The 10,654-nt window shown below is 41.7% G+C and overlaps 1 protein-coding gene across 1 annotated transcript in view; it reads right to left on the bottom strand.

Annotated features, from left to right (window-relative positions):
* Nucleotides 1-1,659: 1,659 nt before the first annotated feature.
* The window catches only part of ADAMTS2 (ADAM metallopeptidase with thrombospondin type 1 motif, 2), a gene marked incomplete at its 5' end in the record, with an annotated part of 173,290 nt that continues 164,295 nt past the window's right edge, over nucleotides 1,660-10,654 (bottom strand). Inside the window, 4 exons of the mRNA XM_009070951.1 lie at nucleotides 1,660-2,123; nucleotides 6,440-6,529; nucleotides 7,526-7,655; nucleotides 7,993-8,200. Coding sequence (XP_009069199.1) covers nucleotides 1,660-2,123; nucleotides 6,440-6,529; nucleotides 7,526-7,655; nucleotides 7,993-8,200 — 892 coding nt within the window. The remainder of the gene's footprint in view (nucleotides 2,124-6,439; nucleotides 6,530-7,525; nucleotides 7,656-7,992; nucleotides 8,201-10,654) is intronic.

The following is a 10,654-nucleotide window of genomic DNA, read 5'->3' as shown; positions in this document are numbered from 1 at the left end:
CTTGTTTGGAAGAGGAACTGGGCAGCTCATTCAGCCATGTAGGGTTCACCTTGCAATACCTGTGGAGCTCTTTGCCAGCAGCCAGGCCAGAGAAGAGCTCAGACATTGCTGGAAATGCAGAGCATTCCCAATAGCTGTGTGCCTGTATGCACAGGCTTATTGCTGGCGTCGAGTCAAACCAAGACCAGCTCAGGCTGGAGGATGAGATCTTGCTCTCAGACTGGAAAATCTGAACTAGGAGCCATCAGACCTACCTAGTGCTAAAAGGAGGATTTCAGGGAAGCCCTGGGCTCTGCAGGACATTTACCAGCAAAGAGGAAACAAATGGAAGAGTCCAAGCCAGGAAAAAATCTGCTCAGATACCACCCAGAACAGGAACCAACCAGTTCATGCTCCCTGTCTCAGCAGTGTTACAGCCAAGCTGAATTCATCTTCTGTTCTCCAACCAGGAATTTAAAATGACCTATGAAAACCATTATGACCCTGAGGGGAAAGGAAGTACTCAAAGGGTTGTCAGGTTACACATCTTAAAGTTTCTAGCAGACCTGGTGCTGTGAATACATGTGTACATGTGTGTGTGTTTGTATAAGGGCACAGCAAACAGTTGTTCACTTCTGCACCAATAAAGCTGTCCTAAGGAAAGGAAGATAATACAAAATTATTTCCTCAAAAATAACTGCATCCTATGGAGGGGAAAAAAGTGTTTTTCTTAACAAAGCACCAAAGAAAAGACAACAAGAATCTAGTCATCTTTAAGTTAAACAGAATGTGGGTAGGAAAAAAACAACCAGACCAATAAACAAAGCACCAACCAACAACAATCACTGAGGCTGTTGTATTTCAGGAACTTAAAGACTACTAAAAATATGGATAACTGTAAACAGAAAGACTAGGATGTTCTCAGTCCAAGTTGGCCAGATCTACCCTACTAAATGTCTTGTATGTATCCAAAAGTTTAGGAGAATCCTTTGAAATTGTTTATGGAAATATGTAAACAACTGTTTGCCAGTTTTTAATTTACACATAAATATATGGCTACAGAATTTTCTATATATTTTCTTGTGCAGGCCTGGTTCAGAAAGCTGCCTGAGCACATGCTGAGCTGTGACCACAGAGGCAGCTCTGCCAAAGTCAGTCAAACTGAGTCTGGCATGTCCTTAAGAAGCTTCCTGAACCAGGCTGCATTAGTGCTGGGGTTTATGCAATGCACAGAAGCATCACAGGATTGCTGACCACCTGCTTGTCAGTGTTAAAGGGATTTATTATGTCTTGGCACTGCTTTCCTCCATACTAAGTGGAACTCCCATTACTATTCCCAAGCAGTTTTACACAGGCACAGAAGACTTAAAAGAGCCCATAACCAAGAAACTACTAACCTGGCCTAAGTATTATGGTTTGTTTGGATTCAGTGGAACCCTGTAGGGATATTGCACTAACACTCTGCCGTACCCTGTACACCTAACCTAGCCATCAAAGTGTTCAGATTAGCACTTACAAAACAATCTGCCATTTTCATTTCTAGTAGGCTTGAGAATTTGGCATCTCTGCCATAGCACCACTTTGATTTTTTCCTCATTTTTAGTCTCTACGACATGGGCAGTACTATGATGTTGGTAACATCTCTATAAGAGAAAAATGTTGTTGTGCCATATTTCCATTTTAGTTTCTTTTCCTAAGAGTCTCTCTTTTTATTTTCTCAGCAATCAGCTGCTGAATTCTTTTATTCTTTGTCTTTTCATAAGTCATCCTCCTCCTTGTAATGATGTTGTGCTGTGGTACTTCGTTATCCAACCCATCAACTTTATAGGGAACATCCACTGCATTGATCTCTGGGTGCTCCTCAGTGGCATTGGAAGGGGGTGAGCGTGTTTTGGAAACCAGAGGAGAGCTGGTAGCAGACTGTGTGGTGGACACTCCCGTGGGAGGGCTGAGGGTTGTCAGGAGCTCCTCCTCAATGATATTATTCTTATTTACATTAGCATCAGTTACGTTGGCATCTGCTGTTGTGTTGCTGTACACATTACAGGACTTGCAACACAGCTTATTGTAACTGGGAATGGAGCAGTAACGAGACAGAACTTCCATGCGACAAAACGTTGACTTGTCTCCTTGACAATGATCTTCTGAAAGAGAAAAAGGGAACAGATAAATAAAGAGCATCTTCGCATTATTCAGAAAAAGAAACACAGCTGAAGCTTTGGCAGTGGGCAGAGGGTTTGATATTTAAAGTGGTTTGGGAAACTGGCAAATGAGCCTTCTATAAGCAGAAGCAGGATTAATATTAAACCTAAAACTCAGCTCACTTCGAGGGCTGCAAAAGCTGATCTGAATTCTTTGTACCAGCCCTGTCCAAGCTCTAGACCGTAACGCTCGAATTTCTGGCCTCACATTCTGGAAGTGCTGCCTTGAAGATTCTGCAGTCGTGGTGAATTGAGCTCCTGCCTTGGCTTAAACTTTGAAACACAGTGATAGTGCTGTGTTGTTGCTGAAGCTACATTAAACCCCCGGAATGTCATCAAGGTTTATATTAGGAAATCTATTTTTTTCTCCCTTTGCTCCCTTTAATGCTTTCCTGCAAACAGTGACTAACCACAGTCAGGGCAACTTATATTTATCTGGACTGTCTCAGGAAAGTACAGTCTTATTTTGATGTGTACCACGTAACTCTGAGCATGAATCCATCTCCCATTGGAGTGATATTTTTGCCAGGTACCTCTACTCTGAAAACAGCAGCATTGCCTCAGCATGTCCCTTGCTGGAGAGAAAAGCAGTGCATTTAGTATGAGGCTTTTCTCCTCCTCCTAGAAGGGAGTTGATATGTTTGGAACAACAAACTCCAGTGTGATGGAGCCAAGCCAGTCCATTAATGACTGGGAGTCTCAGTAACAAGTCCTAATTTTTGTGCCACCACTGAAAAACTGTAATAAAAGAGGAAGAACAATAAACAATAAGCTTTAAGCTGTCAACAGCTGTTACGACTATCTGCAGTATAATAGGAGTATAATAGCAGATCCTCATCTTGCTGAAATACAGGTGGCAAAATGTAGGCTGAGCCATTAAAGGTGAATTGATTAAATAGTGTTACTGCCTGAGAAACATAAACAGAAGCCTGCTCAGAGATTAGTCAAGCCCTGGTGATTTCTGCCCAGAGGAGGTAGAGGACTGTATGAATTGATGGCAGGTGGATGGTGAGGGGTTAGCAGGCTCCTTGGAGAGAAGCTACCTGTCCTCTGTCCTACATACATACTCCTCAGCTCCTGTGCCTCTAGGATGAAGCAATGGATCCAGGAAGTGCAGTGAAGGAAAAATCCCAACACACAGCCCATGCTGAGAGAGGAGCCAGAGGAGAGGGCTGAGGAGAAAGGCAAACTGACCAACACTTGGCATCATCAATAGCAAAACATTTTCTCTGTGACCAGAGTGCTGAGACAGGGATGAAATCACCTCTGTCTCTCTCCCTGCTCTTACTACACTTCCACCTCCTCTTACTGTAAAGAGTGAGTAACTCCAATTCCTCGCCTTTCTTTGGAGTGCCCCCGATGGCACAGTGTGCTCAGCCTGTTCCTGGGGCTCACATTTCACCCTCCTGCTGAGTCCTGACTGGTGTCAGCAGCCTCACAGCAAAGGGGAGAACCAGAGCAGATTCAGAGATACCAAGGGAGCCCAGAAAGCGTAGGTGCCACCTCTTCACTCATCCTCAGCGAACCAAACAGGGCATTGGAGGTGTTTAATTGGCAAACATATCAGTCTAAAATATACTAATAACTGGTGCTGCTGCAAAATGCTAGTGCTGGCTGAGGAAGGTGAAAACACCTCCCTTACATTGCATCTATGCCCTGATTGTTGCATTTGTTGCAGAAAAGCAAAATTCTGATTCCTGTTTTCCAATGTGTCAGTTCATTTTCATATTTCTCAAATGCTAAACTGAAATGCTGCAGGAAATAAGGAACAACTCCTTCCTTAGGAACCTAAGAATAGTACCTCGGGTTTGGAGAGATTTTCAAACCAGTCTTTAAGAGCTGGAACTGTTCATACCTGCATGCACAGCTCTGTGCAAAGTCCTGTATGTGCCTGTACAGCTTTACATACCCTTTCACATACTCAGAGGAGTCTCCTTTGAACATTTTGCCTTGTGTTGCATGACCCTTATGTACATTTCTCCAAATGGCTTGTGAAATAAAAGCCAACAGATACAACATTTAAATGTGGTTTCAACAAGTCAGGTCTGTTCTTGGCTTTGTAAGAATCACTAAAAGCACCTTTAGAAAAATGCCTCTTTTTTCCTATCAAAAATATGCAATGCCAAGCTTAAAAGCACATGGAAATAAACCTGTGTTATGTAATAAGTTTAGTGACATCTGATAAGTTATATAAATAAACTCTGCAACTTCTGAATGTCAGAATGAAATTTTGATCCTCTATCCAAACCAAAATATCCAGATTTGCTGAACTTTTATTTATTTTTAGTTGCAGTATGCATGACAGACTGGAAGTATATATTCAAAACATCAGTAAGAAAAAAATAAATCAGTTTCACAGTCACTTTGGTACACATTAGTCTCATAAAAAAATATTGAAAAGCAAACTGAATTGGCACATCTTTAATATTATGTTAAATACATACAAAACACTAATAAAATATCCCTGATAAACCAAAGTGCATATAGACATAGTGCACAATGCCCAGATACCTTATTGCACCATTCTCTATAGCCACCCATCTCTTGAAACATCACTAAACATTGTCTATTTAAAGGTAACAGTCATGAATATATTTATACAGTTAAACACCGATTATTTTACATAACAGTATTCAGTGCCAGATACGTGTCTTTGCTTTTTTCACCTTGTCATGTAAATTGTTAACATGTCTCAGGAAATTATCATATTAACAGCAAAATTTAAATATGTGATCACATGATAATGACAAGTTTGAAGTGCTACACTGTTGACGACCCAAAGATTCAAAAATGCCACTTTTTCCAAAAAATATGATCAAAGCAATAAGGTAGTAATTTGCTCCAAGACTGCAGTTTTACAGTTGATACATTTCTACTATTGGTACTGACTGTCACAAACAAGTTTATGACTTGTGAATTCCAAATCTTCAACACAAACACGGAAAGTGAAGCACAAATGCCACTTAAATTTCAGTAAGTCAGGCCACAATCCTGTCCTGATGAAGATATGGATATGCACTGTGCAAATTAACCTCCAATTAAATGCACTGCCTTCCAATAGTTATCATTCAAGTAAAAACACTCCATATGAAGATTAACTCAAGGTACCAGTGTACTGTTCATATTTAAAGCTGGATCTGGTAAATTAATGCCATTTACATTTCAACATTAAGGCATTTTTCTAAAATTCTTCTTCTAAGCAAAAAAAAAAAAAAAGCAATAAAAATTGAGGTAATTCTGTAGTAGTTCACACTGTTATGTTTGCCAGTTGACACATCTAAGAGCATACACACACACACACATACAACCATACCAGTCAAGTCAGACATGCACATGGTGAAAAAAGACCGAAGATGTAATGAGTATAAACAGCTCCATGCTGAGCAGCTGGAGACATCATAGTCAATGAAAACATCATATTGCCTCCGCCACGATAAGAAAAACACCACCACGCAACCTTCAACACGGCCCATGCCTGTTCTGCTTCAGGTTTGTTTCTAAAGTTAAAGTACACAAAACTGGCAAAAATTGTGCGATGGGAAAAATTAATGCAGCTTCTCTCAAGAAAAAAAACACACCAAACCACTACCAGGAGTTTGGTGAGAGCGGACGGCATCATAGCAGCACGGAAAGTGCTGACAGAAACTCAGCTTCTCCTTCCCAGTGAGCCCTCCACGGGTTACAAATGTAAATGTGAGGGTCAGGAGTAAAAAATGAGCAGGAAGGGTGAGGAAAGCAACAGCACCGCAAAGGAAAATGGAATGAAAAAATTCTTCCACTCATCAGACTACCCTGTCAGCGAACGGAAACCAGAGAGTTACAAGATTTCGGGTTTTAGATAAAGGAGAACTTTAGCACTACAAGGTGTCATTATTGTGATGTGATCACATTCACAATAAGTTCTCAGTTTTTCTATCAAACTGAACATCAGGAACCAGTAAGAGCCTTTTTTCACCATCACCAAGCAACAAGCAAACCGATCCCAGCTCCCTTTCAGAGGACTGCAACATACTGTGGAGATCCAACTTCACACATCCAACACTTCAAGACCTCCACCACCAGTGCTACGCAAGCTCCAGAGAAGAAAGACACCGAGCACCAAGTGCCTGGTGTGAAAAAACAGATTCAGCCCAAGATTTGAACTTGGCAAAGTCAAGGGAACTTTCCGCATAGAGAGAAGAAGAGAGCAAAAGGCAAAGTCCACATTCGATGTGGCATGCATTTAAGGGCAAAGGCAGAGTTATAAATGGGTCTTTTACTTGAAGATATTTTCTGGATGGGGTAGTCTGGATCGGGTCTTGACAGCCATTGTATCATGTAGGTTTTCTTTGAAGGATCAGAAACGTTTCCTTGAATAGAGGGGGAAAAAAGACGTAACACAACATATGTTAGACAGCAGTAAATAATTGCCCTGTCAGGAGGGGATAAGCTAAGAGAGTGAGTGGGCTCCAATGGTGAAGAAGCCCAGGGAAGGATTACGACCAAGCTGTGTGAGCAAATTTGTGGTGCTGTTTGGAGAGTTTGCTACAACTCCTACCCAGCACTTGACACCAAAGTCTGTCTGAAGGCCAGTTCTCCAGCAGCAATTCTTGTGTATGTCCTCAGAGACATGCTAGTTATACTGCCTTGTTAAAATCTTTGTCTTGGAGACCATAATTGACAGCTTGCTTCTAATTAATTAGGAATCATAAGCTACCCTGAGAGATACATCAGGAAGAAAAGAAAAATATGAATTACTTAATAATAGGAATATATAAAATGATCTCACAAGTATCATTTGCAAACAGCTGAGAAGCTAACAAGGATAAAGGCCTTATTGTCCTGGCTTAAGCAGGAACAAATTAATTATAACTTTAAAAAAGGAGTTAGATAAACTCTGCAGATAACTTGTGTTTGACAGAATGGAAAAGAAGCCTGTTGACTGAGATGGGGAAAGCAAAGAGGCATCTTTGTACATGACACCCTCCCCCAGCAGCCTCTTGCCAAGCTCTGCAGGTGTCAGAGGCACAGGGCTGGACTCAGCTCCTCACCCAGGGCAGCTGTCAGCTGATGGCCAGATCCAGCCATCACCACTGTACTGAGGTCTGCCCCAGCCTCTCATGCTGTTCTGAAGCAAGTGGTGCTCCCTAACAGGAGAAGAGACTGACCACATGCCCAAGAAGCTCATCGGCCACACAACAGCTCTACATTTGGAAAGTCCACTCAAAATAGGGATGATGGAGAACTGTCCCCCCCAAGCAGATGCAGCACACCAGTATAAATTCAATTAAGGCATTTCAAATAAATACAACCAACATCATTTTTTTTTCAACAAGTGATATATGCTATAGAAGACAAACACTTACTTGGACACGGAGGTAGTCTGCAAATCCTTACGCTCTCTGGTTTATTCTCTTTACACAGGCCAATAGCATTGTCCCTGGTCCGGCACAGCACCGGGCGATCCTGTGTGCCATTGCCACAGCTGACAGAGCACTGAAAGGACATGCAGCAGTTAGACCCCAGTCACCCTTTGGAAACAATTAAAAATTAGCATCTAAATTTTAAACCACTGCCCTTGATCTGAGCTGCTATGGTGAATTATTTGAACCATGACAGCACCTACGGTAACTAAGCAAGAAGAGAACTACTCACTGCTCCTTGTGGTACACCAGTAATTGTGAAACACTGCAAGAAAGAGCTGATGCTCTGAGCAATAAAGAAACAAGTGCAAAAGTGAGGCATCTATTCACGATACCAGAGACAGCATTGCTTGTGATACCTATTCCACCCAGTCAGAAATTAGCTGCTTGAGACTTTATGAGAGACTGACCTGTGACCATGGTCCTATTCTCCACTGGGCAGGGCAGAGCTCCCGGTTGCAGGGTCTCCTGCCTTCCGGGCGGTTGTTGTTGCAGTACTTGGTATGAACAGACCGATTGGTGTTATCATGGAGAGGCTGAATGCATCGCACAGATCGAACTTGATACCCTGTTTTCCCACAAGTTTTGCTGCAAGTTTCCCATTCTCCTGTAACCCATCTGGGTTGGTGAAAAGAGAGAAAGTTGAGTAAAATTCTCTCTGACATTAGGTGAGTTCAAACTGTTGATCTGCAATTCTTAGACACAGGTTAAAAGGATGTTCGTGCTAGTTCTGATATGGAAAAAGAAGAAGATATGAAAAACCATAAGCAGTTATGGTGAGGGTTATTTGATCATGCCCCTGAAATATCATGAATAAGACCCAGATCTTTAATATTATTTTTTTTCATTATCACTGAGATGAGCATTATTCTTACTTTGCTACATGGCTTTGATTTTAAGCTGGCCTTTCCACCACTGCACATGAAGATACAGTCACTTCTATGTCAAAAGCAGCCACCCATGGTGCTGCTGAGCTTCCCAGGTCTCAGTGCATGAGATGTGCCTTGTCTCATAATGCAGCATGCACCAGCCATCCCCACAGCTGGTTCACATAGGAGTGAAGCCAAAACATCTGGGCTAGAAATGCTGCTCCAGCCTGGCCCATATCTGGGCACTCAATGGAACATATCTCTGGCCAAGTTAGACACCATCTCCTGAAGCACTGGCAAACCCAGTTCCATTACCCAGTGCTGTATGTGCTGAGCTTGGGCAAATCAGGGTCCTCAGCATCATCAATGTTTGCTTTCAGCGAAGGCAACACTTCCACTGAAAACCAGAAGGTCCAAGTTCATGATGTGTAAATCAGTTTGGCCACTGAAAAATGCAACCTGTGGTTTGTAATGTGGTGTGGTTCAAAACCTTGCTGATAACCCAAACCAGCTCATGAATTACAACTACAGATCGCAAGGAACTTAGTGAAGAGCAACTGGGACAGACAGGACCAGAAGACATTTATGTAGACTATTCAAAGCTTGGTTATAATTAAATAAGCAAAGATATACAGCAGTCTATAAATATTTACAGACTGCAGAGATGGAAGTATTGTTCCATGTAAACAGAATTCATGGGATAAACTTAACCAAAAAATGTACATAATCTGAAGAAAACCCTGAGATTGAAGGAATTGTCCTAAAGCACTCATAAAATCCTGGGTTTAGAAACAGTCAAGAAACAGCACTGCACTACACACTCCAGTTAAACAAAAAGTGGCGATTTCACCCAACTTTCTCTTTGTAACCTACTGAAATTGCCCAGCTGTGGAGAAAGGCAAGTGCTGTGGAGCACAAAGCCATGAATCCTAGGGTGACTTCTGAGACAAAGATGAGTTTTTCCCAGCAGTGAAGAAGCAGCATATTAGTGTAGTGGGTGTCACAGAGCTTCATAAAACCCCTTAAATAATTGCCTCTCCTAGGTACAAGAGCAAAATGCTCCAATGACATTCTATGGAAACAGAAGTGACTGAAACTTCAGGAGTCCAAGTACAATTTAGGATCCTATTGAGTCTTTGTGGTACCTGGGTCCAATTATATTTGCAGCTGAAAGGAGAATATAGTCCTTTCCAGAGAGCCTAAGATACAGTTAGGTCATTACTTCAGTTTTCCAATAAATAAACGTTAAACCCTGACCCATGCTGAGTTTATGGGGCACAGTTTCTTGCCTTTTCTCTCTTTCAAATCTTTTTTTGAAAGCAAGTTAGGAAATATTGTGTGGTATGTTTAATTTATTTGCTGTGATTCCTGGAATCTATACTTGGTCCCCAGAGATAAAAGCTGGGATCAACATACTCCTTTCTTGTTGCAGTAGCAACACAAAGAATATGCAAGTCCTACATGTGGCAGCAATAACCTGCTGCCAGTTGAAAAAAAATCACCTGTAAAATGTGAGTTAAAATATTTATAACATTGACTATGTAGAGCAAAGATGAAGGTAAAACAGGCATATCATGCTGTACAAGGGCAGCCAGAGAAATCTAACAGGTCAAATATTTTCCCCATGTTTAAATGTCCAAAAATATGCTGCAAACTTTAGGAAGATTTGGATTTGAGAGCCAGGATGACACTGATTTTCTCATGTAGCACTCAGTACATTTGTTCTGACATAGTTAATTCACACTGTGTAAACTCAACTGTTATAAACTGAATTTATGTCTATTTTGCATTACCTCAAGATGGCCTGAACACAAATGTCTGGATCAAGACAGCATTTCTTTTCTAATCCAACTTATTTCATAAGTAATAGGAACCAGCAGTCCCACAGAGAGTATGTCTACAAGCAGAATACAGCATGATATCTTGCAGTCCTAGGTCTCTGTAATGATGCAGGGAGGAGAAGTTTAAGCCACCTTTTTTCAGGTGACAAGTGCTAGCTGGATGTGATGCCCACATCATTGTGAAATTCCCAGTGAGCTGCAGTGTGCACTAGCAGCCCAGAAAGCCAACCCAATCCTGGGCTGCATCTAAAGGAGTGTGACAGCAGGTCGAAAGAGGTGACTCTCCCCCTCTACTCTGCTCTTGTGAGACTCCACCTGGAATACTGCACACAGTTCTGGTGCTCTCAACCTAAGAAGGACAT

Source organism: Acanthisitta chloris, unplaced genomic scaffold (genome assembly GCF_000695815.1).
Source record: "Acanthisitta chloris isolate BGI_N310 unplaced genomic scaffold, ASM69581v1 scaffold1470, whole genome shotgun sequence".
Taxonomy (NCBI): Eukaryota; Metazoa; Chordata; class Aves; order Passeriformes; family Acanthisittidae; genus Acanthisitta; species Acanthisitta chloris.
This window is presented reverse-complemented; position numbering and strand designations above follow the sequence as displayed.